Here is a 19,789-nt window from a genome sequence, read left to right on the forward strand (position 1 = left end):
AAAACAACAGAAGGCAATAATATATACAGATTCCCTAAGCGTAGTAAAAACTCAGGAAACTCTTAAAAAGCACCGAAACCCCGTCCTTGTCTCACTTTACTCACTTTTATGCCAAGTCTACTAATCTAAACAGCATGTTGCAGTCTGCTGGGTGCCAGGGTACCGCAAAATACAAGGTAACGTTTTGGTATTCCAGCTAGCTGGAAATTCCAACGAAGCCGCTACCACTACATAGATACCAATTCCTGCACTTGACTTGGAACCTTTTCTAAAACGAAAGCTGAGGGGTTATTGGCAGAGCACATGGCACACACACACAGGTAATAAACTGCATGTTATCAAGCCGCATCTTGGACACTGGCCACCAGTATCAAAATCACGCCACAGAGAAGTAATACTTGCAAGGTTAAAAACAGGACATACATACACTACACATTCATTTCTTTGGTATGGTGGTGATCCACTTTTGTGTGACAGATGTGGAGACGTACTCACCGTACTTCACATAATCCAGTGTAAAGAATAAGACAAGATAAGAAGACAACACTTTCCGTAACCCTACTGACAACAGATACCATTTCACCTTGCAATGTTCAAGGGTAGGGAAGCATTTTTCACACATAAAACGTTAGCTTTTTCGAGAGATGTACGTACCTTTCACGTGATATATCCGGGCATTCCGTAGAACGACCTCTCCAGAGAGGTTTCCGCTGCGATGACTACACTCAACAACGCACTTGCCTCGCGGCCCTTGGACGCAAGGGTTAGAATGATCAAGGCATTTGCACAGCGCAAGACTAGGAGTAGTTACGACGTACCCACAGAAGAAGAGACAAGGACAGAAAGACCGCTACAAAAGAAGAGACAAGGACAGAAAGACCGCTCTTTCTGTCCTTGTCTCTTCGCTCTTTCTGTCCTTGTCTCTTCATCTGTAGTTACGTTGTAACTACTCGTAGTCTTGCGCTGTGCAAATATATTGCTTCCCTATCACCAACCAGCCCAAGCATCTGTCTTATCAACGATCAAGGCACTTGTGCTGATGCCATACATGCCCATCATGGTTTTTATTAACATAAACTTTCGCCATCCATTGACACCACACATATTTCAAACATAGTCATGATTTGATTGCTTCTATGTTTTTACCTGCCTTAGTGTGAGGAATTTTAAGGCCCTTATACAGCCGCTTATCACAATCATTGTGCACATTTCTAGTCCCATGAACTGGCGCTCTTTGCCCCATGAAATGGCCCTTGCGCCACAAAACACCAAACGTCGTCATCATCATCATGAGATAACTTATAGGATATACTTGTATGTGCACACGTATTATGTACGAAATGCCAACACGTAAAATAGCCTAGATTTGGTGGTTGCCAACCGTTTAAAACAGAAGGCATAGCTGCATGAAGCCGACACACGGGGGCGGTGCGAAGAATTGGGATGGGGGAGGTTAAATCAAGAAACTTCAGCACAGCGCCAAGCGAAAGTGTCGCGTTGCCCTGTTAAGCGCGGCCATCTTGTTATTTGCAGCGAAAGCTGTTATTACATCAGAACACAGGTCACGTGCGGTGCCGTGTTCAGACACCACTGCCAGTGTCTGTAACCTATATCGCAGGAAACAAGAGAAAAAGTCTCAGAATATCTACTGGCTGAATGATGATGATGATGAGTGGGGCAAAGCGCTGGAGGGTTTCATCGCTAAACCATGAGCAATTCACCAATATCGCCCACTAAATTATGAAAGACGTCACAAACACTGTATATATTTATTCAATAAATTTTATTTTTCGTAAGTGCTAGCTATATGTTGCTTCCGTTTCCCTTTAATTATAACAGCTTTATGGTTAGCGAAGTGGTGGATCAGTCATGGGGCGTAGTGGGATGTTTGCAAGGATGAAGTAATGGGCAGTTTACAAAGGTGGAACTATAGGTGGTCACGTACTAACAAGGGATAGACACAGTGGAACAACCTAAGGTTCTTTAACGCGCACCTGGATACAAGTAAATGACCATAATGCATTCCATATTGGCAACTTCTCAATAGTATTTACTTTATAGACTGTGAAGTGGTGGATCGGTAATGAGGCATAATGGGATGTTTTAAAGGACGAAGTAGTGGGCAGTCGGAAAAGGTGGAACTATAGGTGGTCACGTGCATACCTACAAGGAATGGACAGACCCACGCCAATAGGAGCTTCGTCCCTAAAAAACTCGGTAGAAAAAAAATATTTAGGTTCACAATGGGACTCGAACCCGAGTTCACTGCGTGCCAGTCAAGTATCCTACCGCTGAGACACGCCGGCGCTGGGATCTGATTTTAAAACAAGCTGTAGGCACGCTTAATGTTTTAGAACATCAGAGGTACAACCAGGTGTCACAGATTGCGAATTGCATAAAGAGTGGGTCGCCCAGTGATCCAACCCATTACAAAAGCTTGTTCACCTATTAACTTCGGTGCATACCCACTTCAGGCATATTTCGTCGTCAGCCACTGAATAAAATTTTTGCACAATATTTCTAGAAGGTGTGTTGTGGATACCACGCTTCTCTGGCATAGTGAATGCCAGAATACTACACAATTATTTATGACATAGTGGGTACCCAGCAAGTGTGCTTCTAGCAGTTACTCAGAAAGTTGAGAAAAGGCTCTGAAAAGCTGCTCTTCGAGATTTCGCTGTGACAATGTTGCGCGTTCCACTCAGACCTGGAGTTTTTTTTGACGATGGTTACCAGCACGCCGGCAAGCAGGCCGGCAAGGAGAGAGGTTTTACGTTACGAAAAGAGGGTGGCGCTGGGGTGGGGTGTGGAGAGGGGACTGATGAAAGAGTCGCCAAACTCTACCGAAGAGTATCCATGGCTCTGGGTCACCCCTAACGGTGGCGGCGCGGTGGCCTCCTGGTGCACTATGCTCGTTACGCTGTGTCCATTCCATGCAGAAAGCCTCACCACGAGTTTTCATCGAGTGGACATAACAAGTGGTGGTAAGAAAAGTAAGAGGAAAAAGGTGGAGAGAGGGCAGTACAGAAGTAAAGAAACTAGAGAAAGGTGAACTGAATGTGCTTTCGCCTGGCAATGTCGCTTGCTTTTCCAAAAGCTTGCTTTTCCAAAAGGCTTATCCAAAATCTCACGAAGGACCGCTCGCTCTGAGGGCAGCCGGGGTAGAGTCCCTCGAAATCGAGTGAGTTATTGACAGTCACCGGCGCCCAGAGGCGCACGACAGTTGACGCGAGCTGCCGCTTGAAGAACTGCCTGGCGGCGTCGTCCAGCCAAGACATCCTGCTCACACCGTCGATGGCCTTCTGTTTGAGAGTCCCTAACAGGGAGGCCGCTAGCGCCTCCCCCTTCTGCGTGATCCAAGAAGACGTGTAGAGCTTTGCTAAGACCGGGTTGTAGACGGCCTCGACCTGCGCCGCGCACAGCAGAGCCAAGTAGCTCGCCGCGTACGTGCCGCTTCTCAGGACGTCTTCGAGCAGCTTCTTGTCGAGGGCAAGCACGTACTACTGAACGAATTCCCAGGACACTAGCATGAGGGCTGCGACGTCGCCGAGGTGCTCGACGTAGCCTTTGGTGACGAACAGGGCCGCCGAATAGGCGACTAGCACGTCGTCGCCGGCGGCCACCGACTGGTCATTCTCTCTGAGCGCCTCCAACCACATGTCCACGCTTCCGTGGGAGGACGCGTTGGTTTAGCGGATCAGTGAGGCATTCGTGTAAGACCTCAGCATGGCCATCGGTATGAGTATGGCGACCACGTCGCCTTGTGATTCGGCGCTTTCTTTGATGACCATCTCGTACTCGGGACCAGGTTGCTGACCCATAAAGAAATGGTAGATGAGACCCCAGTACCTGGGCATACATAACTTCCACAGCAAAAGCGTGAAGTGCAATCAGAGCGTGTATATAGCGAATAACCCGAGCTATGTATCTATTTACTTATATCCCCCGTTTGCAATGTCAAGTCGGCAGGTCCTTTGGAAGATTGAAATGAATAAATAAAGCTAATTTTTGGAAGGCGTTGGGTAAGTTGCTCGCATTAAAATAACAAGGAAAGCCTGAGGCTGAAGCCAATGTTTCAAGAAATGTTTCGACCGAATAACCAAAAGTAGAAATCTAGCGTGGGTCGTTAGCCACACAGCACATACGCAGCGTGGCTATTAACATGACATGGCCTGCGTCTAGCTCAATCCTAATTCGGCGACGTGTGACGCATTGTGCATTTGCGACTACTGTGAAATGCTGTTGGTCTTTCGAACACGCACACTCAAAGTGACTTGAGAAACCAGTGTTCTGAGCTCCCAATTCCAGAACCCTCGAAGCGCGGAGTGACGACCTTTAAAACATGCCCTTCTAGTAATCTAGGGTGATACTGAGGCCCATCCAGGCTTTTCTTATCACCTGCAGTAAATGGTGCATATGATTAGCTCGTCGTTAGTACGCTAAAGGCTGTATGCTGCGTGGTCGAATTGTCTAACGCGGGGCTCTGTCTGCAGAGCAAGTGTTTGTAGGTGCGCTTCACTAAATTCCTATTTTGAAATATTTTGTTTATGATATATATATGTATATATATATATATATATATATATATATATATATATATATATATATATATATATAGGAGATATGGGATATATATGGGACATTACGGAATTGATATAGCATAGTAAAAGAAGCGCAAACGCAACAGATGGAAATCTCAGATTTCTTTTAAACGGGTAGTTGCAGGATTCAACGTTTTGTCATAAGTGTGATTCTACGTAAGGTCCAACAAAGCAGTGTTGCTTCATGAGTGGAAAGAAGAGATCCGCAATTGGTTTTACCGAAAAAAAATGTTGAGGCACAGGCAATCAATAATTTCAAAGAGGTGGGGTGCCACACTTACCTGCTCTGCTGTTTTTCGACCGTGGCGAATAATTACACAAAATATAATAAAGCGACATACCTCGAATTCGTTTAGCTAATTATTGGTGGATTTGCGCTCATGTTTATATATTTTTCTCTTCTATGGGTATACAGTGTAGATGTTTTTATTAAAAAAATATCAAAATTGAGCCAGCAAACATTCTTTTGCTATTTTGCAGACCTTTATTTCAAAAAGGGGCTTCGACAGATTGGTCAAAGTTCCCTTTTCCTTTCTGAGATGCTCATTTGTAAAACAGCGAAAGTTTATATTATTAACACTTTTCAAAAAACAGATAGAATTACGCCAACTTCAAGAAAACAGCATGGAAAATAAATTTCCAACGATGATAAAAAACATTTTTGATATTTTTAAAACGTTCCCCTTATTATATAGCACGTCAGCTTTCACAATCAATAAACACATGCTGCATAATATATGGTTTCACATGCAGTTACGCCACGTCAAATAATGCCTTTGTGCAAAGATAGGAAATCGTAGAATGAAGGCCTATACTTCAGTTTCTCAAAAGGAAAGCAGCCTTGTAATGGCTGTCGACTCCACTGAGGACCCCAATTTTGAAATGATTTTGTCACTGAAGCGGCCATTACCGCAGAAAGAATTAACAAGCAAGCAAGCAAGCGCAGTCCGGCGCATTCCGGTGTAAAGAGGGCTCGTTTTCGTGTAATCAGACGGATAGATTGCGACACTGCGGGGCGTAAATTCCACGAATGTGCGTAGGAGTGTCGCGATTTTATCCGCCCTTTGCTCGCATCACAGCCATGCGCTGCTAACACGTCATATCAGAAATGCAGACGTAGCAGAGATCGATTTGTATTTAAAAACTATAGTCTTTCTTGGGGACCTTTGGCGCAAAAACTTTGGTCTGTCTGTCTGTCTGTACATTTGTCTGTCCACCGTTACCGCGAACCGGGTAGTCTAAACAGCACCTGCCGATACCTCGAACGGCCAACCCCGTCCCCAGCGCCCACTAATGTTGCTCAAGGATGAGTGTTCATACGTGTGTGATTGTCAATAAAAAAGCAATTATTGCGCATATCTGAGGTACCATAACAACACGTACATAGTCTGCATGTTCGCATTTTACTAGAAAAGGCATACATAGGTAATTTTAAGGACCGTAGCACTCGTCACGCTGCAGTGACCATGCAACGCTTGCACGGAAATGCGAGCGCTTCAAACGCTTTGCTAAGACGACATGGTGGTGGCCTCTGCCCGTCGCCTTGCGTTCTACACCTTATCACCTCTGAGACGGACGCGCACGCCCGTCTGTCTAACGCAGTGCCGCCAGAATAGCATTCACGTATTTTCTTGCCCAGAACATCAAATAAATGTTTTGTTCAAGCTCTCGAGACGCAACACTATCGTCTTTCGACGACATTTGCATTCTAACATGCAGATACGGGGCCAATTTTTTTGTGTATGTGTGTATGTGTTTAAAGGAAACACACACACAAAAAACGCGTCTACAATGCGTATACTTACATATTCAAATAAAAGCTTCCCGAGGTGACTGATGTGGCATGGTGGAATTTCAGCGCACGTTCTCGGCGCGTAAACAGAGGCAGTCGGCTACAGTCAGATTCGCCGTCTGTAGCTAAGGTTCCCCGACCGCATCCGGCGTCCACAAAAGAAACGCTTCAAGGCGTCGACGGAGAAGTTGAAATTCGCCTGTGTTCCCTCAATGGGAAGTACCATGAAAATTCTCGTCGGGAAGCTGCGAGCGCTCGCTTCTCACAAGCGGGTGACACCGCTTTCGCCAAAGAAACTGCGCTGCGTGAATTGATCTCACTGAAATGCCGTGAAAGTGACGCCCCAGGAGACAAATACAAATGGAACAAACGAAAAAAATATGGACAACCGAATCCGCCTGCCCATCTAAGATGACGTCGGCAGATGACTTTTGCTGGCCGTGCTAGAATGACCTAAGGTCACTCTAGACGTGCGCACAGTCCGCTGCTCACACTTCATCTGATTCCGACAGTGCTCTTGGTTTTCTCTGCTCCTGTGCGTTTCATGGCGATAAATTATACCCCTTAACAAAATTATTGTTCAGACTACCATTCGAAGCACAAGAAACTCATTTCAAAGAAACAATATTTTCGAGGAGTTGCCAACTCATACGTCACAGCTTGATGTCACAGTGCCTCAAGGAAGGCCACGAGCACAACAATCATTTCTAATCATTCACTATACCGTGTTTATAACTGCTAATTTGCAGTGGCAAGAAGTAATTACTCAATACGATATCATGCCAAATTTCGGAGTCCTACGCACTCACAAACAATCTTCAGACCCACGTGTTAATTGTGCCCAGTCTTGCACAAGATGGCTGTCTTTACACCGGAAGACGCCGGACTATGCGCACTTGTTCGGTAATTCCGCACTCATGACCGCTTCCGTGACGAACAAATCTCAGAATTGGCGTCCTCAGTGCAGTCAAGATCTATTTCAGTGCTGCGCTTTTTTTAAACTGAAATATTGGCCTCGAGATCGGAGTGGTGTGCTCTCGCGTGTGACGTCAGTTTGTGGACTCCCCTCTCAGCCGCGCTGCAGCAGGCGCTGCTCTTGTGCGCGGGTCGTCTGGTTCGGGAAAAAACTTTGTCGAACGAACAGCCTCGCGAAGGTGAGCTAACGCCCTAAAAAATGTTTTTGTGTGAAATTATCCATTTGTTCAATTGTAGCCCAATATAAAGCGCCAAACTCCTCCCAGATCGCTGATAAGCGTGCCGATGCCGCCAACCACATTGCTGGTCAGAAAGTGAAACTGTGTATGTCTTCGCTCGTCATCTGTAGTTTCCGCGGTGTGATACTCGTTATTTCGGGTGTTCAGCATCTCTTTTTGCGCTCAAAACTGAGCTGCGCTTAAAGCAATATTTTAACATGGCTCGCCCAGTAAGCAGTACTTGTGGATTTCTTCCTTAGCTTCGGGTCTCTAAGATAGTTGTGAAAGTTAACGTCACGGGTGGGTGATCACATAGAGGCACATAGCAGTACTCCATCATTGCGCAGCACACGCCGAGACAAGCGGCCGCAGTTTTAAGCAATAAAGCACTGCGCTTTTAAAATGACCGTTGAAAGCGGACATCCACCGTTGTCGGAACAGCGTCAGTAGACACCACTCACTAGATAACCAGTTGAACTGCGTCTCTGCCGAGTTTTACCACGACGGTGCCTCGAGAGCGCGCGAACACTCGAACTGACGTAATACTACAGTGTCTAGAAATATACTGCGTAGTGTGTTAAGCGCGGGCTAGGAGACGGCCCCGCAGCTGATGACTGCCGGCGGCGCCCGCATGGCGCGCTGCTGTGCGAGTGGGTGCATTCGCGTTCAATCCTTGCGCTCTGAAAGCGCTGCGAAGCTTTCAGGAGGCAGAGCCGCGCGAGGCCAACTATTTTCCTACCTTTTCGGAGTGTTTTTTACACAAGGCTTTATTGTACATGAACTCCACGATTTCTTTCACAGTTTTGGCGCTTTGCAATACCAAATGAAGATCATTTCGTGGCGTACATTTCGCCATCCTCTACTGCCAGCAAAAAAAGAGAGGCAGATCCCACGTAACTTGGGAATCAATGCTGATTGAAGGCGACTCTGTTGTAATTTTTTATTAAGCGAAACATTACGAAGCGGCGCTAAATATATCCGAGAAATTGGAGAGTCAACCCTGAAACCTGCATTGGCGTTTCACGAACATTTGGCTCTTCTTGCAAAGTATTTCGAAGACCTGGCGTGGCTCTGCAACAGAATACTTAGTTTCCATGCAGATTGCTTGGCTTCGATTCCTGTAGTATGACACCAACGTTTGTTATTTGCATTCGTAGGGTCAATGTTGCCAATGCCAGCTCAACGCTCACGCATTAAAAAACATGTGGCGAGAAAGGTTTGATGGCGTACGTGACGGGATTGTGAATTATTCATGTCAGGACCAGCGAGTCATATTCATTGAATCATCTTACCCACCCGCACTAATTTTGGTTTACCATAAGTTAAGGGGGTGATCGTGAGGGCACTCAAAAACATATCTATAGATAGATAGATAGATAGATAGATAGATAGATAGATAGATGGATAGATAGATAGATAGATAGATAGATAGATAGATAAATAGATAGATAGATAGATAGATAGATAGATAGATAAATAGATAGATAGATAAATAGATAGATAGATAGATAGATAGATAGATAGATAGATAGATAGATAGATAGATAGATAGATAGATAGATAGATAGATAGATAGATAGACCGACAGGTGCTCAAAGTGGTGCAAAGAAAATAATTTTAAAAATCATTGACAGGATAACCACCAGAGTCATTTTTAAAAATGTGCCTTGTTCTTGAGAGCAGGAATTATCACAGAAGATCCCAAAACCTTTACCTCTTAGCCTGCATTTCATTAGGATTCGAGCAAAAACAAAGAATCATAACATGCTAATGAAGAATCTGACACTCGCAGGATATATTAATACGTTGTTGGAAAGGGAGTGTGACGTTGAAATGGGGGAATGGGGGGAGGGGAAGTGTGTGAAAGAAATTTGAAAGGGCATTTTCAAATTTTAGGATAAATACTGATATTTGAAATTATGCTTATAAGGCGAATTCGTTCCCGACACCGTTCACCCTAACCCGAAAAGATAGTTCGATAGAGTCACTCTCAAAATGCTTTTCTCACACGACAGCGTTTGGCTTCGGCCTTCTGTCTACCCTCTTGATCCTACTTTTTCATTCACGAAACCGTGCTGGATCCGTTAGTGCGGGGAAAAAGACTTTTCCTTGTTCGACCGATAACTTTTTTGACACAGTGGCACAATACACGTCCGTTATTTGCATTGTCGCTTAGATTTTAACACCTCAGGGTGTTGCAGTGCACTTTAGGCGCCGTCCAACTTCACACTAAATCAGATGGGAGCTCTCACTCTCTGATTTTAAACGTGGCGAGGCTCCGGCAGCAACAGGACAAGGACACTCAGGGCACTCAGATGCCAACAGGACACTCAGATGCCACAAGCAGCGCTGCGTGTCGAGAGGGTGCACAAACGCGCGAAATTCCTCTCGTCCTGTTGCTGCCGGAGCCTCGCGACGTTTGAAATCAGTGTGTGGCAGCTGCCATCTGATTTACTGTGAAGTTCGACGGCTCCTAATGTGCACTGCAACACTCTGAGGTGTTGAAAGCTAAGCGGCAACGCAAATAAAGGACGTGTATTGTGCCGCTGTGTCAAAGAAGTTATCGGTTGAACAGGGAAAAGGTGTCCTGTTCCCCACACTAACAGATCCAGCACGGTTTCCTGAATGAAAAAGTAGGATCAAGGGAGAAGAATCCGAAGGCTGTCGTGTGAGAAAAGCATTCTGAGAGTGACCCCACCAAGCTATCTTTTCGGATTAGGGTGAACGGTGTCGGGAATGAAATCGCTGTTTAGGCGAAATTTCAAATATTCATATTTACCTCAAAAATTAAAAATACCCTTTCGAATTTCATTCACACAGTTTTTCTCCCATGTCAACGTCGGACTCTCATTCCAACAACATTTTGAGTATCATACGCGTCGAGTGTCAAATTAATAATTAGCATGTTATCAGTCTTTGTTTTCACTCAAATTCTAATGGAATGCAGGCTAAGAGGTAAAGGTTCAAAGGTCTTCTGTGATAATTATTGCTCTCAAGAACAACTCATTAAAAAATAACTCTGGTGGTTATACTGTCATTGGTTTTTAAAATTAATTGCTTTGCGCACTGTAACCACTTTGAGCATCCATCTATCTATCTATCTGCCCGTTCGTCTGTCCATCCGTCTGTCCGTCCGTCTGTCTCTCTGTCCACCTCTCTGTGTCTGTCCATCTGCCTGTCTATCCGTCCGTTCATCCGTCTGTGTGTCCGTACGTCTGTCTGTCTGTCTATCTATCTATCTATCTATCTATCTATCTATCTATCTATCTATCTATCTATCTAATCATCTACATCTACTTAGGGTCTTCGAAATACTTTGCAAGAAGAGCCAAATGTTCGTGAAACGCCAATGCTGGCTCCTGTGTTGAATATGCAATTTATTGCATTTATTTAGCGCCACTTCATAATGTTTCACCTAATAAAAAATTACAACAGAGTCACCTTTCTTAGCATTGATTCCCAAATTATGTGGCATCTGCGTCTTTTTTTTGCGGACAGTAGCAGATGGCGAAATGTATGCCACGAAATGATCTTCATTTGGTGTTGCGAAGCGCCACTACTGTGAAAACAATCGAGTAGTACCTATACAATAAAGCATTATGCAAAAAACACTCCGAAATTGCAGGAAAATAATACTTGGCCTCGCGCAGCTCGTCCCCCTGCAGGGTTTGCAGCGCTTGCGGAGCGCAACGATTGAACGCAAGCCCCGCCGCGGTGGTCTAGTGCAGGGCTAAGGTACTCGGGTGCTGACCCGTAGGTCGCGGGATCGAATCCCGGCTATGGCGGCGGCATTTCCGATGGAGGCGGAATTGGTGTAGGCCCGTGTGCTCAGATTTGGGTGCACTTTAAAGAACCCCAGGTGGACTAAATTTCCGGAGCCCTCCACTACAGCGTCTCTCATAATCATATGGTGGTTTTTGGGACGTTAAACCCCACATATCAATCAACGATTGAACGCAAATGCACCCACCCGCACAGCAGCGCACCATGCGGATGCTTCCGGCAGTCATCAGCTGCGGGGCCATCTCTTAGCCGGCGCTCAGCACACTAGGCAGTATATTTCTATACACTGTACTGTAGCAAGCGTGCACATGGTTTGCAGCGCGACGCCATCGGTCGCACACTTTCACGGGTCGTAACTGCAAGCGAAACCACATTATGTAACATTTTTTTATTGATTGTGAAAGGTGATGTGCAAGAAAATAAGTGTAGAAAGTTTACGAATATCAAAAGTGTTTTTTTTATTGTTGCCTTAGGTTTCCTTTGCATGCTGGTTTCTTGACGTTCGCGTGATCGTGCCTTTTGTTGGAAACTGTTATCAATATAACCTTTGTCAGTTCCATGAATAAGCATGCTGAGAAAGTAATGCGGAATTTTCACCATTCTGTCGTCAGCCCTTTTTGAAAGTCCTGTAATGTAGGCAAAGGACGTTTTCTGGGTGAAATTTGACAATAAAAGAAATATCTGCGCTATCCAGATAAGCGAAAAATAATTTAACATCAGCACTAATACGCCTATTTTTACCTAAATGAGATTGAGATAGGTAGAATTTTATATTTTGTGTAATTCAACGCCAAAGTCGAAAAAACAACAGCACAGCAGGTAAGCGTGGCACTCCATTTCTTCGTCATTATAGATTTACTGTGCTTCAAAGAAAAATTTTTTTTGGCAAAACCAATTGCGGATCTCTTCTTTCACTCATTGGGCAGTAATATATAAAAGTGTGAGAAAAATTTAAGGGGTCGACTGGTCATGCATTGTTCGATCTTACGTGGAATCACCCATACTTCGCTTTTTTTTCAAGACCACCACGTCATGTTGCAGTCTTGATGAAGACAAGCGCGCTTGCCAAAATGCTGCTCCAGTGGCTCTCCGCATTTAACAATTTTCTATCTTATCGAGCTTACATGTTTCCATGGGTTTCTGTAGTTTCTGTATGCACGCCGTAGGTCGGAAGAAATTGTGAACTGATGCAGACTCACTCATGAAATATATTTTACACTTTGGACTCAATCGTGTTCAGACTCACTAAAATATGCCTGAGCCCCACCCACTCAGACTCAAATTCACGAAAGTCCTACTTATTGGAGTCAGATTCTCAGCTCAAACTGAGTTCGAGTTCCAGAGATCGACTCACGAGTCCGTTAGCCTATAATTAGCTTGTCTGACTGTGGTGTCAATACGCTTTAGTCGGTCTGTCATTTATAAATCTTACACAATAAAATATTGTTATAGAAAATTATACAGGTTCCTATTACCGAAGACTGCAGCCGGACCCTGCAGTGGAACACAGATATTTAACGTAATCGATTCTCGTCTGGGTGCCTTTTGATATAGTTGCTTGGAATACGAGTTCCGTGTGGTCGCATAGAATTATAAAGACATTTTTGACCAAGATGACAACATCTCATATGTTTATCAAGAACTTCCCTAAAGAGTTGGCAGGGGGGGATGTCAAGGAACCCCTTCAACGTAATTCACGCATCTGACGAGTAAATGTCGAAATGGTGTATGAACGATGTTGCTCTTTAATGCGTGAGAATAGGTATGAGTACAAATGTGAATTCACGTATGACTTATAATAATGCTGAAGATGAGTAGGCGCGACAATAGGTCGATAAAAAATGCGGAACTCACTCGGACTCACTTAAGAATTGCATCTTGCTCTTTGGGCTCACTCGGAGTTAGACTCGTCAAATTTTCTTCAGCCGAACTCACTCAGACCCGCCAAAATATTAGTAATCCGGACCCTCTCAGACTCAGGCTCATGGTTTGATCCAACGTTTTTAGATACTAAAAACGTTGGTTTGATCTGAGTGCGTCCGATTGAGTCGACTCAAGAATGAGTTCGCCAGCCTATGACGTCGCACGCATAACGTTATGATACAAGTAAAATCAAGATATATGTACCTTGCGTAGTCGCCTGTAGACATGACGTACTCGTGCAACGCTGCGAACAGCCGCACGTCGCTCCTCCGACCAGGTAGTAGAAGGAACCGCCGTGCACCGGGCGTGAACGGATGCTTCAACACGCGGACGCGCATCCACAACGCCATCTCCCAATTCATGGCTAAGTCAACGAACACGGTAGGCGCACGCACGCCGCCACGTGGTTTGTCGGGCCAGGCCAATTTGCGATCCCTGAGAAACTCGAGAAACAAACCCTTGTCCGCCTCGCTGGCGCCACTGTTCTCCACGCACGAGGAGCACATGGCCAGTGGTTTAGCTGCCAGCGACGCAACCTTGGCTCCCTCTTCGAGCAGCTCAGGCAAGCCGTCCAGCCAGGAGATGCTGAGGTCACCCAGCAATGTCTGGGACACCCGAGGAAACCGGTCGTCAGGTTTCCACGTGGAACAGACGTACGCGTCGAAGTCGTGGCACGAGTCAACGCTGCGGTTAAGCTTGTGCGCGAGCAACGTCACATCTGGCGACCGTCGCTGGTGTCGCACCAGCGTGACACGTCTCCCTGCGGCCTGGTTGACGGTAGCAGAAACGACAGGATTGTGAAGGCGCACACCATGGCCAGTGCCAGCGTGGTGATCGTGATGAGCCTCTTGGTGTCGTCGGGCCGTATGTGGGCGGGGCCGTGCCGGGCAGAGCCGTCGTGCGCATGCTGCGTGAACAATCCGACGGCCGCACGACGAAACAGAATATCATGGCTCAAATGAACACCAACGGCAACAGTAATTTACTTGCGAAGTCCTGTTGCACGCTTCTAAAGTAGCAGAGTAGTAGCGAGAGGGGAATATTCGAAATGGAATGAGATTTTTTTTAGCACATATACGCCTTAACCGGTAAACTTGCGCTGCACGACCTATGCACACGCATAACTCTTCTATGCGCAGTTTTTTTGCAGTACATATGATGAAATATATATTGAGAAAGTGGCACTATTTGCGTGATACTGCGGACATTTGTGCTCTTAAATGATTATTTCAACATGAAACAGTTTTATATTTCCGTTATGGAAACGACGTTGGTAAATTGACACTAACGAATGAGAAAGAATGAAAACTAGAAGAAAAATTTCTGCCGCTGGGAATCAAACCGGCATCTCTCGGTCAGTGATGATAGGCGCACGGCGCTCTGTCAACTACGCCACCGAAGTATAAGCGCGAAGTTTCGCAAGATGCGTTTTATATCTCTCATATTTTTTCTCCCGCATGAGCTGAATTTCCGAGCACGAGCCCGGCCCGATCCATGCTATCTGCTTTGAAGACCCGCCAGACCTCGATACTAGAGGTGCGGGCCCGCCCGGTCCGACGTGCAAACAGCCCGAGCCCAGCACATAGTCTGGTCCAATAATATGAAGAATTGTTGCGGAAAAGGATTATCGGTTTCAATAATGTGGCATCGTATTAAATCTATAAAAGTTAGACAAACAAGGGACCCATGACAGCCGCATATTAGAAGTTGTCGTGTACCAATCACAAGCTGTCTACAATGATCCGCGCTTCAGTGAAATGCAGTGCTCCCGTATCACATGTCCCGTCGAACCGAAGTTCCGTTCGCTGCTCGCACAGCAGCAATAGTACAGCCGCAACTGCCAACATCTTTTTGTTAACGTATAGCTATAATTTGGAATTTTAAGATCTACTTGTTCCATCAGGAGTTTAGAACCTCAGATACAGGACAGGAGCCTGGTCCTATGGGTCAATGGTAGGCAATAGCCTTTTGAAGCGGAGGGTCAAATTTGCATTAAGCCGACACAGTGAGGGTCGTATGGCAAATCGGGGGGAGGGAGAGTCTTGCAGACAAGGGGTGAAAATTTAGGGCATTGAGAATCTACAAAATCGAAATGAAAATCATGCTTATTTTGTGGACGCAGGGGCAAGTGTGCAATTTTACTAATATAGATTGCAAAAGAAAACACCATTTGAGGTCAAAGCTGCCATGTCGGCTTTCAGATACGTATATATGACAAGGTAAGGGGGTGGGATGTTCTCATATATAGTGTTTGAAACAGAAATGTGGCCCGCTGGCCGCAGGTTGCCAGTCATTGCCATGGATTATCCCAACACCCATCTTGTACGCTATCGCTGCATTCTGGAAAACAATTCTGGTGAATTGCTTACATCCAGGGGTTGATTCGGGCTTTGTACTTAGTTAGGCCCTCACGATAACGAACAAAGCAGCCCGGACCAGCCCGGGAGAGGTGAGAATACGTCAGCCTACCCGAGCCTGATTTACGGGCTTGATTGGACTCGGCCTTTTGGGCTACCCAAAGCTCTGGTACACCTGTCTCCTTCTCTTGACGGAGCGGAGTGGTGCCCCCGTCTATGAGCAGAAGAGTGAAAGACTCATGAAACTACGTAATGAGTTCCGTGGAGCTATTCGGTGACGATGCAGGTAGGGTGTCTCGGTGTCAGCGAGCAACGCTGGCCACAGCGTGGATATGCTTCCCGTGTTGCTCTGCCTCCCGTGTTTCTCGGCCTCCATGATGTTGCGAAAGCACAGTGCGGTAGCGTAGAGCAGAGGCTGTGTTTACCGTATTACTCGGCTTTGACGCGCACAACATGCCGTGCCTCTACTTAATTAACGGTGCTTTGAAGAAGTGCATATCGAGTACCAGTTCAATAGTGTGCTTGGTTGGGCGCGCTGGTTCACACTGGAATCGATTTGAGCGCAAACGGACAACACACAAGAAGAGAGGAAGATATATGAGCGCTCACTGCCAACTGGTTTTATTCCGAATAAAACCAGTTGGCAGTGAGTGGTCATAGTCGTCCTGTCTTCTTGTGTGTTGTCCGTTTGCGATCAAATCTATCCGAGTACTAGTGTTTATTATATGCTTGTGTTTTATCTTTGCACTGAATTCAAGGTATATGCTGTCTCCAGGCATAATATTTACATCTTCAGCTGCCACAGCGCCTAAAACATGATCATGAGCGTTAATTGTTGCGATGTAGATGTGCCACTAGACGTCAACGTAGGCACATCCATGAGAAATGATGCTGCAGCTGTTGCATACCCATAAAATTTTTACAAGCTTTGAAAATGTACAAGCTCTCATTTCTAACACTTACGCTCTGAAAAAACTACACTCAGCGAAACTTGCTTCTCTTCGTGGCATGTTCTGTATTCTGTTTACTCTTACTCTAGGTGTAGCCGATTTGAAGCACACCAAGAGAGTATGGTTTGTTACGCTTACCGATTCACATTAAGATAGTCAAAGGGGGTATATACGTGATTGAGCCGCTTTTCATAGTTTTCGTCATCATCATTAGCCTGACTGGGCCCAACGCAAGGCGAAGGCGTTTCCCATGTTTCTCAATTAACCCGGAACCTACCCTTGCTATGGCTACGTTATGCCCACAAACTTCCTAATTATATATACCCACTTAACAATCAGGTTCTGTTGTCACGCTTGCCTTCTTTTGGAATACAACCTCAGTATTAGTGCGATAGCAATGATAAGAACAGTCGCCGCCGCCGTCATGAACCGTATGTGTATACGTATCTATATATATGAAAACTTAAGAAAGAAAAAAAAAGACGCCCGCACTCGGCACCCAGCTCGTCGCAATGCGCCAACGCGCGCTTATCTCCCTACGCGTACTTTGCCCGCAGATTAGGGTGGGGGGGTAAGCACTTGTGTGCGCGCGCTTATTCTTCGTTGGGCAGATTCATGTACCTTGGCCTTTCACCGGAACGATTGCGTTAGTTGTCTGAGCCACAAAGGTCACTTCGCTCGCTGGGCAGGCCCGGTTTGCGAAAAGAGCGCGCTTTCAAGAACAGTGAAGTAACAAGTGGGGCACTCGTTAGTTCACACTCATATCAGTACCTGTGATTATGTTTCGTGCGTCGTTTTTGTTCATATAGCGCGTTGAGCGTTGAGCTGTAAGCGTTGTTAGATAGCTTTCGTCCTGTGTGTGTTCTTTTCGTGCTTCATTTGTGCGTGAGCAGCGCGTTGAACGTCTCAATCTGCTAGCCGTTCTCAGCATTAAATTCTAAGCTGCTATCGCATTCATTGCTTCGCCCCTGCGGCGAAACTGTGAGTTTTTATTAACCAGCAGTTAGCTTTGTTTTCCGCTGCAAGCCTGTGTATGTGCCCATTTTACTTGATGCCTTAAAGCATTTGCTCTTTCACCCACGTGGTTCTCGTCTTTTCCCTCAACGCTGGGCGTACCATTTTCCCCTCCATGGCTCGCTGCCTGATTTCCACTGTTGGAGTTCCCCTGTTAGGCGTGGAACTCATAACGGTGAGACAGGTAGCGATGCGCAACTGATGCACCACAGAACACCGTTCACCCAAAGAAACTTAGAATAAACGGCATACGCGAGAAAGTTGATCGTAGCTAGTGTGTCACGTCACGCTGACTGCGTATCACAGCCTGTCGAGTTCCCACGCCTTCTTAGTCCGACTCGGAAAGAAAAGGTCAACTAAGCACGACAACCTACTTAGACTACTTAGACAGGGCCTACTTAGGCCTACTCGGCAAGGCTGTGCAAGTAAGACTAATTCAAGCAGGATCACCAAACGGCGACTCATATTACCACCTGCGGAAATTGCTTCCGCGACGATACATTTGTCGCTGTGTGCCAAAGGCATTTCTGGCAGCTCGCCATATCAAGTCGCGCGTATAAGCGACGTAGCTATAGGACGTGGCACACTGGGCCCGTTGCCTCTCCCCACAAATTGGTTTCGCCCTGGCATACAGATTGCAAAATTACCATTTTCCTGCTGAGCCTCACTTCAGACCAAAGAGGTGCCCCTCCCCCACTCCAAAAAAACTTTCTGCCTACGCTGCTGTTATCCATGACCCGCGACGACCATCACGACACAGTCTCGCCGCCTACCGTAGCAATTGGGGTGCTTCATATAGCTTTCCAACATCAAATACCTCATGTGTCAATTTTACAGCTGGGACGGAACAACAATCAGTGAGTAGTTCGACTACCGCGAGACATCTGTCGGCGATTCCTTATTACTCAAGAAGTATGGCCGAGTGGAGGAAAAAGAGGGGCACTGGGTTTCAGAAGCTCGCACGCATGAGCGTGAGGACAGAAGAAAACGATGGAGGAGAGACCAGCTGGCCAATAGAACAGGCGTAATCGGGTGAATGTGGCATTTTCAGCGTCCGAGATATATCGCTTGGTGACATCTCTGAGTTGGCGCAGTCCACGCAGCTGAATTATTAAGGCAATTACCAAAAGAGTGGCGTTTTACGATTGCAGAGAAATGTACTTAACGACATCTATTGCCAGAGTACCGGACAAGTTTTAAAAACAGTCGAATAGGTCTGCCAGTAACGTCTGGCATGTGGAGGATGCGGACAGCGCGCTGAAATATTAGTGATTGAAGGATCGCCAGCGGCATTGTTCGCGCAGCGTGCATTCGGGCAAAACATGGCAAGAGATATAGCTTACCGTGTATCGCACCAGCGTTGAGATGTTTGCAGTCCCCGTTGGAGCGTAGGATGCGTCGGCATGCTCCAGGCCCTGCTTGCACCCGAAGTCTGGCAGGGCTGGCGGCGGGTCTTCCGAATCGTTCACCCGAGGTGCATCCGAAAGACGCGACTGCTGCTGGGTGCGGTCGCGTTCGACAATCGTCCGCACTTCGGTGGATGAGGGTTTGTGCATTGGCACTGTCCTGATTGATTTGCCCTGCTCCAAGGCGGCCACCTGGCACAGCCCACTTCGGGGGATCGGCATGCATCTGATGACGATGATGCCTCTGCAATGCCTCTGCTTCTGGGATGTCAAGGGCATTGACCAGGAGTCGAGCCTGATGATGATAATATCTGCTGCATGATGGCGCTTATACCCGCAACAGAAAATGGAAGTTTATTATGAAAAGAAAAATAAATCACCTTGAATATCGCGGTACAGTGGCTTGGGGGTCGAAAGAATGCGCGTTTGTCGTTTGAATGTTTTTTACTAAAATGGCAAATACCTACTCTGGAGGGCTAAGCTAAAAACCTACTCATACCCAAACACCCACTCTGGAGGACTCAGCTAAACACACACACACACACACACACACACACACACACACGCACACACACACACACACACGGAGGATGGTTCAACTTATCTTTCAACAGTAGAACGTTACAGTGTACTATCGGGCTACTTTCACATCGAGGTATACGCTAGCCAGCTTTCGCTTCTCGGTGGACAGTTTAAACGGACTGCTAGAAAAAGAACGTCCGTGTGCGCAACATGGGCTCTTTAAAACAATCCTACATTGCCTACCACGA

General features: G+C 46.2%; 1 protein-coding gene across 1 annotated transcript; it reads right to left on the reverse strand.

The window, feature by feature from the left end:
- Window positions 1-3,689: 3,689 nt before the first annotated feature.
- LOC142775437 (uncharacterized) lies at window positions 3,690-19,245 on the reverse strand. Its single transcript, XM_075876833.1, has 3 exons — window positions 18,957-19,245; window positions 13,497-14,199; window positions 3,690-3,849 (listed from the first exon to the last, which is right to left on the reverse strand). The coding sequence occupies exons 1-3, from the start codon at window positions 19,243-19,245 to the stop codon at window positions 3,690-3,692; spliced, it is 1,152 nt and encodes a 383-aa protein (XP_075732948.1).
- Between the last annotated feature and the right edge of the window lie 544 nt (window positions 19,246-19,789).

The sequence above is a fragment of the Rhipicephalus microplus genome, chromosome X, assembly GCF_043290135.1.
Source record: "Rhipicephalus microplus isolate Deutch F79 chromosome X, USDA_Rmic, whole genome shotgun sequence".
Lineage (NCBI taxonomy): Eukaryota > Metazoa > Arthropoda > Arachnida > Ixodida > Ixodidae > Rhipicephalus > Rhipicephalus microplus.

Coding starts and splice junctions, on each gene's coding strand:
- LOC142775437 (XM_075876833.1), bottom strand. CDS start 19,245: ATGCATGCCGATCCCCCGAAGTGGGCTGTGCCAGGTGGCCGCCTTGGA. Junction 14,200..18,956: donor CAACGCTGGTGCGATACACG/GTAAGCTATATC, acceptor TTGTTCACGCAG/CATGCGCACGACGGCTCTGC. Junction 3,850..13,496: donor TCTACAGGCGACTACGCAAG/GTACATATATCT, acceptor ATGTATGCCCAG/GTACTGGGGTCTCATCTACC.